The 23,444-nt window shown below is 32.8% G+C and overlaps 2 protein-coding genes across 3 annotated transcripts in view; one reads left to right on the top strand and one right to left on the bottom strand.

The window, feature by feature from the left end:
• The window catches only part of Dhc36C (Dynein heavy chain at 36C), a 122,905-nt gene that overhangs the window by 77,857 nt on the left and 21,604 nt on the right, over positions 1-23,444 (top strand). For both annotated transcript variants that reach the window (XM_072533960.1, XM_072533958.1), the window contains exons 43-56: positions 634-769; positions 950-1,178; positions 3,153-3,306; positions 7,483-7,616; positions 7,678-7,869; positions 8,216-8,442; positions 8,514-8,692; positions 10,376-10,566; positions 10,818-11,002; positions 11,056-11,202; positions 11,389-11,540; positions 11,795-11,946; positions 12,229-12,448; positions 22,676-22,832. In XM_072533960.1, the coding sequence (XP_072390061.1) occupies positions 634-769; positions 950-1,178; positions 3,153-3,306; positions 7,483-7,616; positions 7,678-7,869; positions 8,216-8,442; positions 8,514-8,692; positions 10,376-10,566; positions 10,818-11,002; positions 11,056-11,202; positions 11,389-11,540; positions 11,795-11,946; positions 12,229-12,448; positions 22,676-22,832 (2,455 nt within the window). The remainder of the gene's footprint in view (positions 1-633; positions 770-949; positions 1,179-3,152; positions 3,307-7,482; positions 7,617-7,677; positions 7,870-8,215; positions 8,443-8,513; positions 8,693-10,375; positions 10,567-10,817; positions 11,003-11,055; positions 11,203-11,388; positions 11,541-11,794; positions 11,947-12,228; positions 12,449-22,675; positions 22,833-23,444) is intronic.
• On the bottom strand, positions 5,251-7,129 carry LOC140444720 (uncharacterized). Its single transcript, XM_072536483.1, has 2 exons — positions 6,889-7,129; positions 5,251-6,568 (listed from the first exon to the last, which is right to left on the bottom strand). Exon 2 carries the CDS (start codon positions 6,187-6,189, stop codon positions 5,251-5,253), a length of 939 nt encoding a protein of 312 aa, XP_072392584.1. The 5' UTR covers positions 6,190-6,568; positions 6,889-7,129.

The following is a 23,444-nucleotide window of genomic DNA, read 5'->3' as shown; positions in this document are numbered from 1 at the left end:
TAATAGGTAAGAAAAAGAACACGTGCTCTCTCAGCAAAGTCTAAACGTGCACTAAATAAATATCTTGCCGCTGCGTTGGTTGCCGCTAGACTGAATGTTGACCTTGTTCTGGAAAAAATGGCTACCCATGATATCGCCATATGAATATCCATGTCCTACTACGATCCAAATTAATCTACAGAACCCTGCACCACTTTTACAGAGTGCAGTAATATCCCCTATATGAATATCTGTATGTGGATATCGTGGTAAAGTTCGCCATACCTAAAAATATCCAAACGTGGATACGATGGAGCGAAAGGGGTTAACAGTTTTTATTAACTTTATTCTGTTGACTCTTCGGTACCGTCAGCCGGCTTGTTAATACAATCAGAGCGTTCCTTGATTTCGATATCTTTTTTGATAATCCTTGTATAACTATTAATCTAAATATGTTATCTCAAAAATTAGTCTCCAAATCCTTCTCCCTGGATCTTGTTTTAATTTATTTTCAAATTCTTTTAATACCGTTTCTCTATTTTTACATATTAGTTTTTGTGTGTGAAATGTTTGGTATTTTGCATCCATACTGATTCTTATTTATACTAACCAATATTTATTTTATTATTTATAAATGTACTTTTCATATTACAGACTTTAACAGACGAAGTAAACCTTTGTCAACTTAAGCTACAAAGAGCAGAAGAACTCATTGGTGGCTTGGGTGGTGAGAAAGACAGATGGAAACAGATTGCTAAAGATTTGGGCGAAAAATATTACATCCTTACAGGTAAATCTGACACAATATTAGATAGGATAGAGTGGCTCAGATAAATTTGTTTCAATATCAATTTCAGACTTTAAATTTAGGTTTTACAAGGTTTTAAAAGTGCATTGGTCAACTTTTAATAGTTTCAGTTTGAATAATTGTACCTTAGAATTTGTATCCGTAATTATATTATACTTTTAGGCAATATTCTCGTGGCAGCAGGAGTGGTAGCCTACTTGGGACCATTTACAATGCAATTTAGGCAAAAACAGATAGAAAATTGGACAACAACTTTAAATAGTTTCGGTGTAGTATGCTCCAAGGATTTTCAATTGACTGCGGTCCTAGGAGAACCAGTAACGATAAGAGCTTGGAATATTTTTGGCTTACCTACAGACACGTTTAGCGTCGATAACGCCATTATTATTTCGTAAGTCGTTCAAATTCGTTTAAATAGTTATAGTTTTTGTTACAGTTCATAGATCTTCTTCTTCTTGATATGCCTATCCGTTACGAATGTTGATGATCATCATGGCAATATTTATCTTATCTGCAGCAGCGCGGAAAAGCTGCACAGATGTTGTATTGAACCAGATTCTGAGGTTCTTTAACCAAGATGTTCTTCTTCTTTCTGGACCTCGTTTTACAAATATTTTTCCTTGCAGGATGGCTTGAAGGAGAGCATATCTGGAATCATTTCGCATAATATGTCCAAAGAATTGTACCTTTCGAGATTTGATGGTGGTCAGTACCTATCGGTTCTTATTCATTCTTCTGAGGACCTCCTCATTTGTGACTCTATCAGCCCACGGGATCATTAAGTATTCTACGATATAGCCACATCTCAAATGCTTCCCGTTTTCTGCACATATCTTTGTTCAAGGTCCACAACTCAACACCATAAAAAAGGACAGAGAAGACGTAGCATCGCAGCATTCTTACTTTTGTATCAAGAGAGAGGTTTTGACTCTTGAAGAAGGCCCCCGTCCGATTAAAGGTGGATCTAGCTTTTCCGATGCTTGCTCTAATCTCCTGGTTGGTCCATTTTTCATTTATTATGGTGCCGAGGTAGATGTAGTGCGTCACTCTTTCTACAGGGGATAGGTTGACGTAGAGTTGACCTTCTGTTATCATTTTCTTGCTTATTATCATAAGCTTGGCCTTCTTATTGTTTATATTATATATTATTGAGTCCATATTATTGACTGTAATACGTGATTTTGTTCATAAGAACATGTAGGTCTTCTAAGTTTTTCGCAAATACTATGGTGTCATCTGCATATTTGATGTTGTTTAGCCGGTAATCATTTAGTAGAATACCTTTTTTAGTTTCGTGCAAAGCTTCGATAAATATTCTTTCAGAGTACAGATTGAAGATTAGAGAAGACAAAATACAGCCTTGCCTCACGCCACGCATGATTTTCACATGGTCAATGTGTTCACCTTCAACTTTGAGATTTGCTGTCTGATTCCAGTAAAGATTTCTAATTATTTTTCGATCTTGGTTGTTAATTCCTGCTTCTTTTAGTATTTGCATCATCTTGGCGTGCTGTACTCGATCAAACGCTTTATAGTAATCAACCAGATTTGCGTATACGTCACAGTTGACGTCTCTGCATCTCTGGAATAAGACTTGTACTGAGAACAAAGCCTCTCTAGTACCAACAACATTTGTGAACCCGAACTGGTTGGGGGAATTTTGACTTTCACACAACTTGTAGATTCTCTTGTGAATTATCTTTAGGAACAATTTAAGGAGATGACTTATGAGGCTTATAGTACGGTAATATTCTCATTTTTTGGCTCCTGGATTTTTTGGAAGTGCAATAAACTCATTTTAGCCATTGTCTTGGTATTTCTCCAGAGTTGTATATGCTGTTGAATATCTTTGAGAGTATTGCTATTGATTCGTTGTCCATTAGTTTGAGTAGTTCTGCTTGTATTATTATTAATATACAAGCAGTTCATAGATGGCATTGGTATAAATGAAATTATATATACTGCCACACTTTTTGTAAAACAACGCGTAAAATAGATCTACATTTCTGATTAAAGAAAATCATCAATAAAATACAAAAAAATATTTTTTTAATAAAGCATAAATACTTGAATGTGTAACTCCACCCTTACTATATTAGAGGTATGGCAAAAGCATTTTCCTCGGCATATTTCTCGGTCTGGTTGTTCATTTTGTAATAAGTAAAATTAAAATGATTTTTAAAAGTTTTTAATTTTTTAATTTTAAGCAAAAAAAGTGTTAAAAACATTGTAATTTACATTACAGAATATTTATTTGTCTGTGGTGTACTTTTTAAATGTTTAACCAACAAAATTTGTGTGGATATTTATGCGTCATTCTGTGATGCAATGTATTTATATATAATACTTTATTTTCTGATCGTAGCAATGCTAGAAGATACCCTTTAATGATAGATCCTCAAGGACAGGCTAATAAATGGATAAAAAACATGGAAAAGTCCAAAAATTTAGCCATTATCAGACTAAACCAGGCTGATTATGTTAGAATATTGGAAAATGCTATTCAGTTTGGACAACCGGTAAGAACAAAAGCTTTCTTCTTATTTTTAAGATGTCGTTTCTGACTGTTCAATTTTTCACATGCGAAAAACCATGTCATATTTTTCGCTGTATTACCTACTATCATTCTTTACTTCAATTTTAAAATTATTACCCTACTCCAACTCTCTTACTCCCACTTCAACCCCACTCCTTTAGAAATACAGAGAAAATAGCAAACGAAAAAGACTCTTGCTTGACTGTTGACTATCGCTAGCAATAGACGCACTCTCTCCCTTGTTGACTTTCGCTAGCAAAAGACGTACTTTCTCTTGACTATTGACTATCGCTAGCAACAGACGCACTCACTCTTGACTGTTGAGTGCCACTAATAACAGACATACGCGAAAAATACCGCAAATACTCTTTTGAATCGTATAGACAATAGACGCAAATATACTCTATCTCTTGATCTTAGTGTTGGTACCGCGAGAATCCGGTAAAGACAGCTCTTCTCCTACGAGAAACAACCGAATGTGAACAACCGCGAGCGAAAGCCTATAAATACCGCTATTGTGTGTTAACAGCAATATTGGTAAGACATACAGTTCTCATACACTGAAAATATATTAATAAGTATACACACAAAAGAGACTCTAGTTGTATAATTTTTTCAATAAGCTTCCCTTAATTTTTAGACTAGTTATTTGTTTTTTGCTACATTGACATTTGCGACTATTTTTCTTCCATATCTCAAACCTCACGTTGTTAAAAGTTAAAAATTTTTAGTGCTTTTACTCAGAATAAAAGTATCGTATATTGGTCTCCACATATTTATTCTTCACTTAGTTCCTCTTAGGTTAAAATGGGACCTTAACGCAATTTTTTTTATTTGCCAATATGTAATTCTTTAAACATTTAAAATGGGATAGAGAATGAAACCCTGTCTTACTATTAAAATCGTTTATATTTTAATCATCGATCGTGGTTTTTGAGAGATATAGCTAATTTTTTATTTGCACAACAAATTTTTTAAAACACATTTATCAATATATTAGTTGACCAAGGATATTTTGTGAGCTATAAAATAAAGGTAATACTTTTTTGAATAGTGTTTTTTTAGTATTTATGAAGTTTTAGTTGAAATGGCCAGACGATTAGTTGGCAGAGCGCCAACTCTTAAATATTAGAAAAAAAAAAAAAATGCAGTCTATACGCGTATGATTTTAGTTATGTTATTATAGTTTATTTTTATGAACGAGAGAGTAATTAGCATAATTTTAACTGGTAGCTCCGACCACTCCATGGGCGTGCTCAAGATTAATTGAAAAATTACTTTGAATAATTGTAAAAAATAAATGAATTATTTCAGTGTTATAAAGTGTTATGTGTATGTAAACAAAAGTGACCTCTTTTATCACACACTATATTAGAACTGACTGGCCTACATTAAAAAGGGTTTTAAAAAATTCACATTTTTTTTAATTTTTAAAAATTACAAAAGAGAAAAAGAGTTTTTAAAACCGTCTAAGGTATGTTAAATAGATGAATAAAAATATTAATATAAAACTTACAGCTACTTGTTACAAATCCAAATCAGATTCAGAAGATGAACTTTCAGAACCAAGATTTATAATAACTGGCTCGATCATTTTATCAGTAATATTGTCCAGCTTCCACATTTTTTCCTCTTCCTTAATAGTGTGATTTACTGCCTTTTCCCAGTTTTCAGGTTTTACATTATTTACGGCCTCCAAAAACAACTGTTTAACATCATGAATTTTAAAAGTGGTATTTTTTCTTGAAACTTCACTCTTTATCTGTGCCCATACCAGTTCAATCGGGTTTAATTCACAATGATATGGTGGGGATCTAAGTACTGTCATTCCACGATTTTTGGCAATTTCATCAATTTCGTATTTTTTAAATTTTTCTTTATGAAGGGCACACAACGAATAAAGTTCCTTTCTTATAGATCCGGGATGCTACGTAATATTTTTTGAACTCACAAAATTCTGCAAGTCTTTTTTTAACCACTTGGTTGTGGGCAGTCCTTCTATAAGTCTGGAGTGATAACTTGCATTATCCATTACTATTACACAGTTCTTAGGAAGAAGATCTATCATTTGTTCGAACCATTCTTGAAAGACATCAGCGTTCATGTCTTCATGGTAGTCACCGGTACGAGTTGATTCAAAAGTTAATAAACCACCTTCAACAAAACCGTCTGAACTGCCAATGTGTACTATTATCAGCCTGCGTCCCTTTCCTGATGGTGGGTTTAAACCAGTAGATAAGTTATTTACAAAAACGTGCCTTTGACTTGTAACAGTTTCATCCTGCCAAAATTTATTTGATGTATGACCCTCGTTGATCCATGTTTCATCAAGATAAAATATTTTTCTTTTTTGGTTTCTCATTTCCTTTATGGTTCTTAGAAAATGTCTTCTCCATATGACAATATCGCTTCTTTCTAATAAAATAGATTTTCTGGGATTCTTTTTCCAGCGGAAGCCTATTTCTTTTAAAAGTTTCCATAACGTACTTCTACTCATTTCTGGGTAATCCTTATCATCTCGAACTGAGACAAGAACTTTATCCAATGTTGGAAATTCTTGTCTAAAGAAGAATTCATGCACTTTCCGTCGAAGTCCTTCTTTAAAATGATATTCTATTTGAAATTTTGGTTTCCCTGGAGCATTACGTGGCATTTGAAAACTACCACATTTCTCTTCTTTAATAACTCTGTAAATCGTAGATTTCCCAACACCAAGTGTACTGCTAACTAACTCAACGGTCTCATCAACACTTTCACATAAACGTTTGTCTGTAAATGATTTAAAACAATTAAATATTAATGTTTTTTCATTAACTGTTAGAGGACCAATTTTTCGGCGTTTACACGGCACTTCCAAATTTTCCATAACACTAGTATACACAATAAACTGCACCTTGCAACTGAAGTACCTACTTTTAGTGAACTGTTAAGAATTTTGAATACGCCACTTGGACCTTCCTATATACAAAATGGAAAAACCCACTATCACATTTTCTGTGGAATAAGTTTAGAAGGTAATTATCTAGTCAATTACTGTCGTAGATTCCTGGAATTAAAGAATTAAATGTTTGATTGTTGAAACCCTTACTTCGTGGAATGCACTCATTTCAGATAAAATAAAACGTTTTATTTTATTTAAAGAATTAAACTTTATTTTGCAAATAGGTAGGTACTTATTAAACTTTTATTGGTTATATATAACCAATAAAATAAACATCTTACATTTCTTGCAAATTCATTAGTACCTAAGGTAAAAGAAACAACAAGTTAGACTTACTCACAATCAATTTAATTTAACTAATCGGACGACCGGTTTCGCTTTCTATAATATGCAAAGCATCTTCAGGTCACGATACAAAGTTAAAATGCTGAAAATAATAATCCCATATTATTTTCAGCATTTTAACTTTGTATCGTGACCTGAAGATGCTTTGCATATTATAGAAAGCGAAACCGGTCGTCCGATTAGTTAAATTAAATTGATTGTGAGTAAGTCTAACTTGTTGTTTCTTTTACCTTTTGAAATGGACTCACACAAGCAACACATTCATGATTTCATTAGTACCTGTTAACCTCCATCACTCCGACACTGGCAACCTTATTTAGGGATTAGTAACCCTCACAACTATTGTATTCTATTCTGCTCCAACCTTTATACCTGGTGGTCATACTCAATTTAAAATTGTTTTCCTATATACTTCTGTAAACTTGTTGACAAATATCTGTTTTTCATTGAGTCACCCGTATCAACAGTTTAGGGATTTGCATACATAATTTATTGTTTTATTACTCTCTCATACATAAAAATACACTATAATTATGTTAATAGAAATGAATTTTATTGTATTCCTTTTTTAGTTCCCAGACCATAAAAAAACGTTTTTTTCTTTTGTGTATCCTCTTTTCTTCTCTTCTCTTTGTCTGGTAATTTTCTACAGTTGTAAGAATCTTTTTGTAGGCTTCATTTTTTTCTTGTGTTGTATTCTTACATTTATCGTCAAACGAATGTTTTTTACGGGCACAAATTTATGTTCCTATTTCCTCTTTCGCTGCTGCTTCAATGTCTTTCTTTATTCTGGTCCAGTAGAAGTCTATATCTGTCTGGCCTTCTTATATGCAATAATGGTGATGACTTTTATAATAATTGCTGATATTTTAGGTGCTTCTGGAAAACATTGGCGAAGAGATGGATCCAGTTTTAGAACCGGTTCTAGCACAGCAAATATTCAAACAGGGAGGTGCCTTATGCATCAAACTGGGCGACTCCGTCGTCGAGTACAGCAAAGACTTTAAGTAAATTATACATAATTCCGAATAAAACTATATTTTGTAAATAAATGAATAACATTTGTAGATTATACATCACGACCAAACTGAGAAATCCTCATTATCTACCGGAAGTTGCTGTGAAAGTCACTTTGGTTAATTTTATGATCACCAATGTCGGTCTGGAGGATCAACTGCTTGGAATTACCGTTGCTAAAGAACGGCCTGATTTAGAATCTGAAAAGAATGCGTTGATTATACAGGGCGCTGAAAATAAAAAGTAAGTTTTTGTAGCTGATGGTTCAATCTAAAGATAGTTTATACTCGATTTAAAAATGCATGTGTCACGAAATTGTGCCATCGATAACTTTCAAATGGAGTATAGTAAGTTTACTATGTTTGATTTTGGTTATATGTAGTTATAAAATAACTAGGTAAATTTTGCTTATAGACTATTTTATTACATTTTTAAGATTGTTTATTGCAGTTTTTTGCAAAATTTTTTCGTTTTTCCTAATGGTTTTGTATAAGAACAAAAAGCTATTTGAGCAAAATATGATCTAACAATAAATTTTCTCTTTTCTGACCTTTCATCCAAAGAAAGATATTGTTTATTTTTTTTTAAGATCATTGAAGGAGATAGAAGACAAAATCCTGCTGGTATTGAGTACTTCTCAGGGTAACATTTTAGAAGACGAAACTGCAGTCCAAATCTTGAGTTCGTCCAAAACTTTAGCTAACGATATTGCAGCTAAGCAAGCAGTAGCAGAAGTCACTGAACGGCAGATCGATAAAGCTCGATTAGAGTATACACCAATAGCAGCACATGCGACAATTTTATTCTTCTCGATAGGTATGTTCAGATATTAATATATCTATAAACAATTTGACCTTTTTTTGTTGACTTACGATTTTTTATTTTAGCTGATTTAGCAAACATCGATCCAATGTATCAATACTCCTTGGTTTGGTTCATAAATCTATTCAAGTCAGGGATCGACAACACTGAAAGGGTAGAGGATGTCGGACAACGATTGAAGGACTTGGAAAAGTACTTCACATATTCTTTATATGTTAATATTTGTCGAAGTCTCTTTGAAAAGGTAAGAAAATAGGTTTTAAAACATTAAACGCAAAATGGATTAGGCAGAATAGATATACCGATAGAAATATGACAGATACTATTTTTTTTAATTTACCAAAATATACTGTCATTAGTTCACATTTTTTCTCAACTTTAAATAATTTTTTTAAATTTTGAGACCTACTTTTAATATTTATTTTACGACTTAATAATTTTTTTCATTATTTATTCAAAGTTTTGTCCAATTTTGTTTTTTAATATTGCAGAGTTTGTTAAACTCTTCCGTAAATTTGTCTTTATTCTATTTTTACTTTTTTATATACATATATCTCTCATACATCTTTATAATTTTTGAGACATTTTTACAATTTCAAAGTATTTTAACCATCTTTATTTTAATTTTTATTGGAATATACGTCGTTGTCCACAATTTTCTACAATTTTCCATAGTTTTTTTTTTAATTTTTGCAATTTTTTAAAATTTTTGTAACCTTTTTTAAAGTCGTCCAAAAAGTTAACCCTTTGTTTCCTGAAAACTTTTAAAATCAAAAATTGAGGTAAAAATTAAATAATCTTACTCTATTGGGTTCCTAAAAGACAAAAAAGTGAAAAATAATATTTTTTTTATGTATTTTTTTTAAATAGGCTATGGTTTCAACATGATACCGCTAGGAAACAAAGGGTTAAGACACTTTTTATATACGTTTTTTTTTTCACCACACTCTCACCACTATTTCACCACAGTTTGTAAAAATATTATTCAATTTAATTTACGCTTGCGATCATAAAATCCGGGTCACCTTGAAAATTGTAAGTTTCTTGAATATTTTTGCATTTGGTGCACGAATAACCTTTTTTTTATAGGACAATGTATTTTTTATTTGTCGTTAATGTTTGTTTTTATTGAAAAAGCAGAAAATAAAACTAATTGTTGATAAAACAGACATACCAAAAAAAAAAATGGAAAATACAGAACATGCTAACACATTAGTGAAATAACCTCTTGCAGACGACGGGGCATACTCTCAATTTTTCTCCGGATTACATGTTGTGGTATGTTATTCCACTCTTTCACTAACAGATCCTTAAGCTCGTGTGCGTTGTTAGGAGTAGGTGTATGGGTTTAAATACGTTTTTTTAAATCGTCCCAGAGATGCTCAATGGGATTTAGGTCTGGATACCTAGCTGGTGGGTAACCTCGTAATTCCAACCTCGTCCAAGTATTGCATACAGATACTGGTTGGAAGACGCCAGAACTCGTGGTTGAAAGACCTGAGGAGATGGTTTGACCACTCATCCATAAAAATCTTTCGTGCAGAAGTTTTCAAAACAACAACTGCCATTTGGATCTCCAAACTTTGAAAGGAGACGGCTCAATAAAAAGAAGAATATTTTTCCATAATTTTAAACAACATTTTAAATAGATTTTTAAAATTTTTACAACCTATAACAATTTTTACCCTTTTTCACATTTTTCAAATATTTCCCTATTTGTCTAATGATGTTGGACAATTCTGCAGAATTTTTAAAAGTAGTTTCAAAGTTTTGTCATAGTTTTCCATGGCTTTCGACAATCTTTCTCATACTTTTTAAAAATCTCATTTATTTTAAACAATTCTGCAGATCCAACTTAGTAATTTTTATTATAGTACTCAAGTTTTTAAAATCGATAACTTGAAAGTAACACAACAAATTTTTTTAGGACAAATTGTTATTCTCTCTTCTTCTGTGTATCAACTTAATGAAGACCCGTGGAGAAATCAATACGCCAGAGTGGATGTTTCTTCTAACCGGTGGTGTAGGTTTAGAAAATCCAAATAAAAATCCCACTGATTGGTTAGTGACGAAGTCATGGGATGAGTTATGTAGATTGAATGACTTACCAGCCTTTAAGTAAGTCAAAAGTTATTCGAAATTAAATAATTATTGATTTAACATTAAATGTTTTTAGAATTTATTGTCTCATCTTGAAACTTCCACTTAATTTTTACTACATATTCAATATAAAGAATATTTATAATAATAAATTGTGACCCATTTCTAATTTTTTTTCCTTGGTTTTGGCTAATTGCACATTAGATTTTAATTTAAGACCAATCAGGGATATAAAACTGCATTGAATTAAACAAATTAACGATTTTTAGTGGCATCATGAACCACTTTATGGCCAACAGCAGAGAATGGAAAAAAATGTTCGACTCTGGTGAACCACAGGACCATGAACTACCTAGTCCGTGGCATACTAAACTGAACGATTTACAAAGGCTGATAGTTTTACGGTGTATCCGGTACGACAAAATGGTACCTGGTGTTCAAAACTTCGTTACACGTAAGACATGCTAATAACTACAAGACTCTTAGTAATATACTTATCATTTTTAGTACATCTTGGAAAACGCTACATAGAACCTCCACCGTTTGATTTGATTTCTTCGTTTGGAGATTCTCATTGTTGTATACCTTTGATTTTCATTCTAACGCCAGGTGCAGATCCTACAGCTGTTTTGTTGAAATTTGCTGATGATCAAGGTAATTCAAACACAATATATCATATCCACCTTATACTCCTGACTTATCACCACGTGATTTTTAAAATATTTACTTAGTAAATTAAAATGAAAATTTCATTTTAATCATTGTTTGGCTTTATTATTGTTTGACTTAACAGTTTTTCGGTTTGTATCTTTTGCTAACATTACATTTTTATTTATGTAGGATTTGGAGCGGCTAGATTATTCGCTCTATCACTTGGACAAGGTCAAGGACCAATAGCTATTAAACTAATTGATGAAGGGGTTAAAAATGGCACTTGGGTGGTACTGCAAAATTGTCATTTAGCAAAGAGCTTTATGCCGACTTTGGAAAGAGTAAGATCTTGGTATAGTACTTTCTATTACATTGATTTTATTTAGGTTTTGCGCTCTCATTTACAATATTTTAAAATAACAGTAATTACTTTACTTAAATTGGGCACCGATTGGTGCCACCTAAATTATTAGTCGGGTCTGCTGACGGCTCCGAACGGTGCCACATATAGCAGAAGAGTTGAAATGAAGACTGTTGAAGACTTTTTCCAAATACAAACAAATTGAAATACAATGTACGAATATTCATTTTGTAGATATGTGAAAATTTAACTCCGGACGCCACCCATCCTGACTTTAGGTTGTGGCTGACGTCATATCCTGCTGATCATTTTCCTGTGCTAGTATTGCAAAATGGTGTCAAAATGACCAATGAACCTCCGAAAGGTTTGAAGAACAACATAATCAGGTAATTGCAAAATACAAATGGATTCTTTTTGTTTTTAACAAAATTGATCAATCCCGACATAAATTGTTCCTTATTTATATAAAGTACAATTCTTTCATATATATACAACTTACCTACTTATTTAACGTTCTGGATGTCGTTTTCCACGAATAATCTGTAAAATACTTTTTTGTTTGATGTTACCTGTAAAATTTCGCGCTCAGTTTAAATCCGCATCTCATAACATGATTGTTAATAAAAAAGAAAAAGTTAATTTCACACCTATTTCATTTTTTCCTCCAGATCTTACATGAGTGATCCAATCTCCGATATAGAATGGTTTGAAAGTTGCCATCAGAGTGCAGTATTTAAGAAGCTGTTGTACGCTCTATGCTTTTTCCACGCAACTGTGCAAGAGAGAAGAAAATTTGGTCCGTTGGGCTGGAACATTCCATACGAATTCAACGAAACTGATCTAAGAATCAGTGTGATGCAGCTGCACATGTTTTTACATGAATATGAAGTAAGTATTTAATAAAAAAGATAAAGAAAATTAAGATAAAAGAAATATTTAACATATTTTTTTAGTTACCTTTGCATGGACTACTTGTACGAGGCGTGTTTTTTAAGTAAGTACTGTTTTGGAATTTAAAAAAGACGTGCAAAGATATGGCAATAATTTTATTTTTACAAGAAAGCCTGTACCTTAATCTACTTTTCTACATAATTTCCGTGAATATTGAGGCACTTGTCATAACGTGGCACCAGTTTTTGAATACCCTCCTGAGAAAATTCTGCCGCCTGACTTGTTAACCACTGCATCACAAATGTTTTGACTTCGTTATCGTCTTGAAGACGCTGACCGCCCAGGTGTTTCTTCAAGAGCTGGAACAAATGGTAGTCGCTGGGCGCCAGATCAGGGCTGTATGAAGGATGATCTAGAGTTTCCCATTTAAATGATTTGATGAGATCTTTGGTCTGATTAGCCACATGTGGACGGGCATTGTCATGCAGCAAAACGATACCCTTACTCAACTTGCCAGGTCTTTTGTTCTGGATTGCACGACGCAGATTTTTCAATGTCTCACAATAAGACGCTGCATTGATGGTCTCATTACGATAAGACGCTGCATTGATGGTCTCATTACGAGGCAGAAACTCCACTAGCAATAATCCTTTTCTGTCCCAAAAAACTGTGCACATGATTTTCCGGGCAGAAATTGTTTGCTTAAGCTTCACTCTTTTGGGTGATGATGAATGTCGCCATTCCATGGATTGTTGTTTCGATTGTAGTGTGACGTAGGCCACCCACGTTTCGTCACCAGTAACAATTTGGTCTAAAAAATCTTCACCTTCACTGTGGTACCGCTCAAGGAAAGTCAATGCACTGCCTAAACGTTGGGTTTTGTGCAAATCCGTCAACATTTTTGGAACCCAACGTGAACACAATTTCCGGTAATTCAAGTTCTCGGTAACAATGCGATACAAAACACTACGAGAATACTGAGGAAAGCAGTCGGACAATGATGAAATTGTAAAGCGTCTGTTTTCTCTCACCTTTTCATCCACCAAACTCTGCACCAAATTTTCATTAATGACCGAAGGACGCCTACTCCGTTCTTCATCATGCACATTTGTGCGGCCATCTTTAAATGCTCTCACCCATTTCCTTACCATTCCATCACTCATAATGTTTTGTCCGTAAACTTCAACGATCTCACGATGAATATCGATCGGTTTTACGCCTTTAGCACTAAGAAATCGTATAACAGCCCGTACTTCACAATCAGCGTGACTCACGATTGTTGGAGGCATCTTAAACACTGGAGTAAACTAGTATACAATGAAGAATCAGACTGTAATGGCGTCAGTGCGTAGACAAGAGATGTAGGTAACCAGCGCTCATGCGCGGAACGCCGACCGTAGCGCTGCGGCGGCGGAATCGCAAAACGGTACTTACTTAAAAAACATGCCTCGTATAATAAACATTTCGACTGTTTTTAATTAATGCACAATACCTACTTAACCCTATATCCGACACGTGGGGTGTAAGAAACCCCAGGAAGTGGTCAAGGAAAATCATTTTCGTAAGTTCTGGAGCCAAGATATTCTTCTTCTTCCTGGTCCCCTCTTTCCGCATACCTTTTCCTGTAATATAAGTTGTAACCTGAAAATATAGTATTACATATTATTATGAAAATCTACGAGATATAAGTATATTTTCAACTTGGGGTTTGTGATACCCTACGTGTCGAACAGCCTTACAAAATTTCACCTGTTAGATGCCGAGTTAAAGGTACATCGGAGTAAATTACTATATTTTCTCTATATATTTTACTTTTATAGCTTAAATGTTTCTCAAAGCAGATAGTGACATTTTTTGAATTAAATCAAGTGCTTATTATAGTAAGTATAGCCTCGCGAGTAAAATAGTTTGTATAAACAATACTAATTGTTTGTAAACAACTGTATTTGTTTATCCCATTTAAGAGACCAAAGGTCATTTTCAAATAGCTGTACAGGTGCTTTGTCGATACTTAGAATGTTTTTTTGTCTGATTCTCTTCATACAGTTTCAAAAAGTCTCAAATTTTCATGTTTTTTAAAACTATAATAATTTTTAATTGTTTACTTATAAATAATTGATGCACAATGAAGTACCATTACCATCGTATTGGCAATATCCCTAACTTATGCAGTGTAGTATATTTAAGATGCCATAAAAAATAGCATCAGAACAATATTAAAAATATTTAATGTTAATTTTTTTTTACAAACCTTCCTAATTATTTTTCCTGAATGATACTTAAAATTAATGACAGAACATAACAGTGACGTTGAGTAATCATTACTAACTACGATGTTTCCAAAACGAGGGTACTGAGCGTTTAAGGCCAGTATCATTTGAATAATAGACCATTGGAGCGTTCGAGGCTGAGGATGAGGCCGACAAGGTGCGCTCAATTTTAGGAGATAAATGCTAAATGATATCGTTATTGCTATTGTGCCCAAAGAGCTTTAATTATGACCAAGGGTGGCGACAGAAAATGAACATTTGAAATTGGAATTTCACACCGACGGAGACAATAATGAGGTCGATCAAAATAGTTTTATGTCACATATAAACATTGCTTATAAACATTTTCAAAACAGAAACATATTTTACTATTTCAAAATTATTTTATTTTTTTTTCTCTCGTTCAAAAATTTTAAAAATTACCAATGTATCTAGTTTACATATTTATGTAATATATACATTGAAGTCTCTTTTTATGCGGATTATTTTTATACGATTTTAAACTTGTGCGGTTTGTGTTTCATCCAAAAATTATCCAAAAGTTTCTATTATTAACGGATCCATTTTAATTTAGGCGAATCAACTGTAAGAGTAATTAAGAAGAATGATTAGAAGAAAAATTAAATTGAAATTAATGGAAAAAAGAGGACCAAAGATTTTATCAGACAAACTCTTTCTTATCGTTCACCCCAACTGGAAGGATGGATCTTGGTTCAAAAACTGTCTATTTGGAATAAACACCGTATCTAAGTGGACAAAAATGTCAGGTGAAAAAATTGGAATAGACACAAAAAAAATACAAAATACCAAACCATTCTCATCGATCTTCAGCTGCTATGTCAGTCTTGTTCAAGCAAGGTGTTTCTGAACAGGAGTTAATTAAATTAAAGGGTCAAATTCAAGCTTTCTAAAATCATATCTGCAGCTGGATTCCAGTCACCACCATAAGTTGATCGGCAATCTCATAATAACAAATGAAGCTGGACCTTCGAGTTACCAAATGCTATAGGTACATAAAATCATTCTTTGGTAGAAAAGAATGGACAAACAACTATAGCTCATAATATTTATACATTTAATATTACTAACAAATAAATAAAGATTATGTTTCGTTGATATGGTGCATTTTCTGACGTCTCGGGATTTTACTGCCAAAATTTATTTTGAGAAAATTGCTAGGCAACAAACTTTCATACTAGTCGAAAATATTGCCGGCAAAATTTTCTCTCTTATGATATTATATACATCAATGAATTAAATATTAGTGTATTTCGGAATAAATTTTACGTTTATCTTAGGTAGGCATCAGACTGATCGACCGACCACGACCAACCGTCCGACGGCGATCAACCAACTTTTGTATTTTTATTTTTAAACTCACTATAAACTATTATAGAGTAAGATCCCAAAGCGATCAGACCTAACTTATTTTCACACAGATGAAACCTTAGAGTCTCAGTAGCGGCTCGCGTGCTTTGAATACCTGCGTATTTATGAAACTTGCTGAGTGACACCTGGGCAGGTACCAGGTGAGAAAGGTATAATAACTAAAATAAGAGCTATTTAACTTAAATTTACATAACTGATTTTTATACATATTCTGTAGAATATTATTTTGAAAATACTGTAATAAGTGTCAGACACTTGTCATGGACCAGAACTGTTGTCAGACGCTTTAAAGCTCCACTAAAATTAAATGAACTTTACTTACTTTTACATGTCTGATTTTTAAATTATTATGGATGTTATTAATGGAACTATAATAAAGTTATATTTAATCAGTCAGACAAATTAAAATGACCAAACATCCCTCAAACACAAAAATTAGTTAACCAGAAGTATGAGCGCGAGAGTGCTGTGCTTGCATTTCAGAGTGAGTAAGAGGTCTATAACTCGGTTCTCCTTCTTTAACTCACAATCTGTTTCACTCTATGTTATTTTTTATCAATATTTCTCTCCTTCGATCAAAGGAGACCGTAAGATTTTTCGCAAGAACTCAAAAATATCAATTTCAAACAGGCCCTCGTTGATTTTTTTATTCAAGACTGGACATCTGATGAAATGGTGCCATTTATTGAGAATAAACGGATATTAATTAATTCTAAACAATGTCATTCTTACATCGTTGATAATAATACAGTTTTATCGAATGTTGATGACAATTTATCGTGTCCTGAACATGCTGACACTAAAATTGTTTTTCATATTTGTAATGTAGACGTTGAAGCAAATTTTGTTATTAGATGTTCTGATACTGACATTGCGATAATTATATTGGACATATGCATAATTTAAAAAATGATGTTTCGAATGTATGGTTAAACGCAGGTACCAGAAATAACCAGGGATACATTAATTTGACAAAGGTTTACGAGTACTTGGGACCATCTTTATGTAGAAGTTTGCCAGGGTTTCACGCTCTAACTGGATGTGACTTTAATCTTGCCTTTTTTAAAAAAGGTAAACAAAGACCATTCAATATATTAATGAAGAAACATGAATATCAGCGAGCTTTCATGCAGTTTGGAGAATCAGAGTTGTTTACCGATGAGCGCACCCAAAAAGATATTTTGAAAATAATCCAAAAATTTATCTGCGAAATTTATAGTTTTACTGATACGTGCAACATTAATGCTGCCCGGCTTCAATTGTTTTTAAATAATTACAGCGTATCTAATATTAACGAAGAATTCGATCGCAAAAATTTAAAAAATTTTAACGTTAGTGAATTCCTTCAAACTTCAGGTATTATACTTTGATTTCAGGTTTAGAATTTATTATGTTTGTGATTTTCTGCTTTTTAATTCTTTGAACTATTTTTTGCAGAAGAACCAGTCAGCAACAAAATAACTGATAATGATGAAGATGATGACTCGTATGAGCAGCATCATGATTGGTTGAATGATGAAAATTGTAATAATTGCGACAATGAATATGATGATTAAAATATGAAAAATGTTTTTTTCAATCAATCCCAGTTGAAGATTTTTTACAAAAATTATTTTTTTTAATTATCCTAACTAGTATCCTTTTACAATAAAGTAAATATAAAGCCACCAATAATAAGCTACAATTAAAGGTTAAAGTACGTTTATTGACGTTATTAAAATGCCACAAGAAAATAGCTTCAGAACAATAAAAAGTAAATATAATTTCTTATGAAACCAAATTGCTCCGATTTAATTAATTATCCCATATATATTCAATACATTAATTTATTTTAATATTTATCTTAATGCTAGAGTTCAATAGAGATGCAAAAATATTTAATCGGATCGAAAACAGTAAGTATTCTTAATGTATTTGAATTTTTTACTCTGAGGCTCATGCGCACAGCACTCTCGCGCTCATACTTCTGGTTAACTAATTTTTGTGTTTGAGGGATGTTTAGTCATTTTAATTTGTCTGACTGATTAAATATAACTTTATTATAGCTCCATTAATAACATATTTAAAAATTAGACATGTAAAAGTAAATAAAGTTCATTTAATTTTAGTGGAGCTTTAAAGCGTCTGACAAAAGTTCTGGTCCATGACAAGTGTCTAACACTTATTACAGTATTTTCAAAATAATATTCTACAGAATATGTATAAAAATCAGTTATGTAAATTTAAGTTAAATAGCTCTTATTTTAAGTTACCTTTCTCACCTGGTACCTGCCCAGCTGTCACTCAGCAAGTTTCATAAATACGCAGGTATTCAAAGCACGCGAGACGCTACTGAGACTCTAAGGTTTCATCTGTGTGAAAATAAGTTATGTCTGATCACTCTGGGATCTTGGACTATTACTCGTTCGTGTTCTATCGACCGACCGTCAAAACTGCTTCAAAACATCAGGAGGCTGTAGCAACATAACCACATTTTTGTAATATTATTTTACCGGGATTTTTGTAGAAAATTGAATTATGAATATAGTTAGCAGCAATAATTCTACTGATAAATTGTTTATCAGTAGATAAAAATTTGTAAAAGACACCAACAAGGAGAATTCTTTGTATTGTTCTATTTTTATTAATTCTAATTTATTGTTATTATTTTAATTTACTAAAACACGATAATTTATATCAATTTATTAAACCACTGTACAACAATTTATTTGACTAATAATTACATAATTTATCTATACGGACGTTACAATTTAAACGCGAACGCGAGCTTCTTTTTTGACTGGCTGTTTTCTCCAAAAAGGTCCTGTTATATACCCAGTACCGTTAGACTAGAAAAGTCGATGGCCCTCTCGACTAGACAGAGCCGCGAAATGGTCTCAAATCTGGTATGTTTACATCGGCTTGTCTCCAGAAAGTTCGATTGTTGTTTTTATAACGGAGGGGGACCCATCGTGTGTCAGGTAGGCATTACCTAGAAAATACGTGAATGAATGAGAATATTAGTAATACATATTGTAACAAAATAGCCCATCTCCGATACGTCATAATTCTTAGAAGGACGAATCTAGAAAACGTAAGAATCGGCATGTCAATAGCGCCCGTCTTTCGGACGGGAGACAATTAGAGGTGGGATAACGCCAGAATGTTCTCGAAAAGTAACTTTATTATATATATGTAACGTTGTTAGGAGTGAGTTTAGTTGATAAGAGAGTACCGAACTGTAAACTTATAAATAAATATAGTTATATAAATTCGAACCGCTCGTTTTATTTAATCTCGCTACAATATGTTTACGGTTTTGGGTCAGAATTTATCGTAACAGTATTATATCCCATTTTTTAAATGATTCTATTAAATTTTAAAATTATTATCGCAAGAGGAAGCCCAAATTTTATAAGTTAATTACAAATTTTGAAAATGTCAATGGCATTGCTTAGAACAGTATAAATGTTCTAGAATGCGAAATGTTCCATATTCATTGACCAACGATCAAAAATTCCGAATTTCAAAACTGGACGATCGCGGTCGGTCGCTGTAAGTAATGGACGGTCCACCAGTCTGACTCTGCGCATACATTTTCATAGACTCGTAATGTTGGTCGATCGTGGACGGTCGGTCTGGTCGAGCAGTCTGATTACAGATAAGTAACCGCAACATTAATTTGACGTGACAAGATGTATTTTTTTCTATGAATATTTGTCTATCATCCAGATAACTATCTGATATATAGGACAATATTTATCTGGAGGTGAAAAGACCGGCCCTTTTACGCAAGATGTTTATTATTTTAAACATTTCATTTTTAATTCTTTTGAAAGTTTGTTAATCCTAAAATATTGGCTGCGCATTGGGTGATCGGTAAAAAGTAAAATACAAAACTCGAACTTTCCCAACAAAAAGAATTTCCAAACTATAGTTTATTTTTATGAACGAGAGAGTAATTAGCATAATTTTAACTGGTAGCTCCGACCACTCCATGGGCGTGCTCAAGATTAATTGAAAAATTACTTTGAATAATTGTAAAAAATAAATGAATTATTTCAGTGTTATAAAGTGTTATGTGTATGTAAACAAAAGTGACCTCTTTTATCACACACTATATTAGAACTGACTGGCCTACATTAAAAAGAGTTTTAAAAAATTCACATTTTTTTTAATTTTTAAAAATTACAAAAGAGAAAAAGAGTTTTTAAAACCGTCTAACGTATGTTAAATAGATGAATAAAAATATTAATATAAAACTTACAGCTACTTGTTACAAATCCAAATCAGATTCAGAAGATGAACTTTCAGAACCAAGATTTATAATAACTGGCTCGATCATTTTATCAGTAATATTGTCCAGCTTCCAGATTTTTTCCTCTTCTTTAATAGTGTGATTTACTGCCTTTTCCCAGTTTTCAGGTTTTACATTATTTACGGCCTCCAAAAACAACTGTTTAACATCATGAATTTTAAAAGTGGTATTTTTTCTTGAAATTTCACTCTTTATCTGTGCCCATACCAGTTCAATCGGGTTTAATTCACAATGATATGGTGGGGATCTAAGTACTGTCATTCCACGATTTTTGGCAATTTCATCAATTTCGTATTTTTTAAATTTTTCTTTATGAAGGGCACACAACGAATAAAGTTCCTTTCTTATAGATCCGGGATGATACGTAATATTTTTTGAACTCAGCCAATTCTGCAAGTCTTTTTTTAACCACTTGGTTGTGGGCAGTCCTTCTATAAGTCTGGAGTGATAACTTGCATTATCCATTACTATTACACAGTTCTTAGGAAGAAGATCTATCATTTGTTCAAACCATTCTTGAAAGACATCAGCGTTCATGTCTTCATGGTAGTCACCGGTACGAGTTGATTCAAAAGTTAATAAACCACCTTCAACAAAACCGTCTGAACTGCCAATGTGTACTATTATCAGCCTGCGTCCCTTTCCTGATGGTGGGTTTAAACCAGTAGATAAGTTATTTACAAAAGCGTGCCTTTGACTTGTAACAGTTTCATCCTGCCAAAATTTATTTGGTGTATGACCCTCGTTGATCCATGTTTCATCAAGATAAAATATTTTTCTTTTTTGGTTTCTCATTTCCTTTATGGTTCTTAGAAAATGTCTTCTCCATATGACAATATCGCTTCTTTCTAATAAAATAGACTTTCTGGGATTCTTTTTCCAGCGGAAGCCTATTTCTTTTAAAAGTTTCCATAACGTACTTCGACTCATTTCTGGGTAATCCTTATCATCTCGAACTGAGACAAGAACTTTATCCAATGTTGGAAATTCTTGTCTAAAGAAGAATTCATGCACTTTCCGTCGAAGTCCTTCTTTAAAATGATATTCTATTTGAAATTTTGGTTTCCCTGGAGCATTACGTGGCATTTGAAAACTACCACATTTCTCTTCTTTAATAACTCTGTAAATCGTAGATTTCCCAACACCAAGTGTACTGCTAACTAACTCAACGGTCTCATCAACACTTTCACATAAACGTTTGTCTGTAAATGATTTAAAACAATTAAATATTAATGTTTTTTCATTAACTGTTGGACCAATTTTTGTTGGACCAACTGTGAGGACCAATTTTTCGGCGTTTACACGGCACTTCCAAATTTTCCATAACACTAGTATACACAATAAACTGCACCTTGCAACTGAAGTACCTACTTTTAGTGAACTGTTAAGAATTTTGAATACGCCACTTGGACCTTCCTATATACAAAATGGAAAAACCCACTATCACATTTTCTGTGGAATAAGTTTAGAAGGTAATTATCTAGTCAATTACTGTCGTAGATTCCTGGAATTAAAGAATTAAATGTTTGATTGTTGAAACCCTTACTTCGTGGAATGCACTCATTTCAGATAAAATAAAACGTTTTATTTTATCTTAAGAATTAAACTTTATTTTGCAAATAGGTAGGTACTTATTAAACTTTTATTGGTTATATATAACCAATAAAATAAACATCTTACATTTCTTGCAAATTCATTAGTACCTGTTAACTTCCATCACTCCGACACTGGCAACCTTATTTAGGGATTAGTAACCCTCACAACTATTGTATTCTATTCTGCTCCAACCTTTATACCTGTTGGTCATACTCAATTTAAAATTGTTTTCCTATATACTTCTGTAAACTTGTTGACAAATATCTGTTTTTCATTGAGTCACCCGTATCAACAGTTTAGGGATTTGCATACATAATTTATTGTTTTATTACTCTCTCATACATAAAAATACACTATAAAATTATACTGGTTTTTAGACGTAGATCGATTTCATAAGACGACTTTACACAAAAGTTCAGCTATTCTTCAAAAATGACTTATTTGTTATCAAAGTTATACAACAGATTAAAACATCATTCTGTTGTCGTCCTAGCCTTGCCTTAAGTAGGAGGAAGCCAGAAAAAACTGAGTGGGGTGACTGTAGATGGTAATTGATTGGATCCCCCGTCGCATGGTGCACGGGTAAAATCACATTTCTAGAATATCTTTTACAATTACAACTTCAAATTTATTTTGCATACTTAATGCGTTATTTTTACTATTAACTTTCAGGATATACAGTACGATGCTCTACTCTACCTTACAGGGGAGTGTAACTATGGTGGAAGGGTAACCGATGACTGGGACAGAAGAACTTTAAGCACCATACTTCAAAAGTTTTACTCCAAGGAAGTGGTGCAGAACGAAAACTATCCCTTGGATCCTTCAGGTAAATGTTTTTGTTCTTAATACTAATTAGGGAAACATAGTTATGTCCATAAATACTTGTTTTGATTTGTTTTCTCTTCTTCTCTCTAAGAATTTCTATACCGGAAGGCATTGCGTTTGTTAAACTTTGAAAAACAGTAAAAATACAATCTTTTTTTATGATTTAAATATAGAAATATCCTGACTTTTCTAAAACATGGAGAAATTTTATAAAAACTAAAGAATTATGGGAAGTAACTTTAGACAGAAGGATAGGATTATAGTTGTCACCCATTGGAAAACCAATCAATCAATAACATACTAATGAAGTAGGAACATATAATATGAGGACATAGGTTCAGATCATTTCGTTCGGTGATAAGTTAAAAAATAATCATTTAACGGGAAGTGGACAGGATAATAAACAAGATAAGCAAAAGTATGAGTTAGTGGTCGTAAAACAAGACAGTGAGATAAGAGGGCTGTAAGGAAAACTTACAGGTAATAGAAATTGTGAAAAGTCAAACCAAAAAAAGGGAAAATACTAAAAAAGCAATTCAACATGAAACGCTAGTACTGGAAGAGAAGAGGAACGTTGACTTGATAAAGAATGTAAAACATTACTCAAGAAAAT

This window comes from Diabrotica undecimpunctata, chromosome 6 (assembly GCF_040954645.1).
Source record: "Diabrotica undecimpunctata isolate CICGRU chromosome 6, icDiaUnde3, whole genome shotgun sequence".
Taxonomy (NCBI): domain Eukaryota; kingdom Metazoa; phylum Arthropoda; class Insecta; order Coleoptera; family Chrysomelidae; genus Diabrotica; species Diabrotica undecimpunctata.
This window is presented reverse-complemented; position numbering and strand designations above follow the sequence as displayed.

Bases quoted from the DNA above. Each gene is read 5' to 3' on its own strand.
- LOC140444720 (XM_072536483.1), bottom strand. From the start codon at position 6,189: ATGGAAAATTTGGAAGTGCCGTGTAAACGCCGAAAAATTGGTCCTCTA.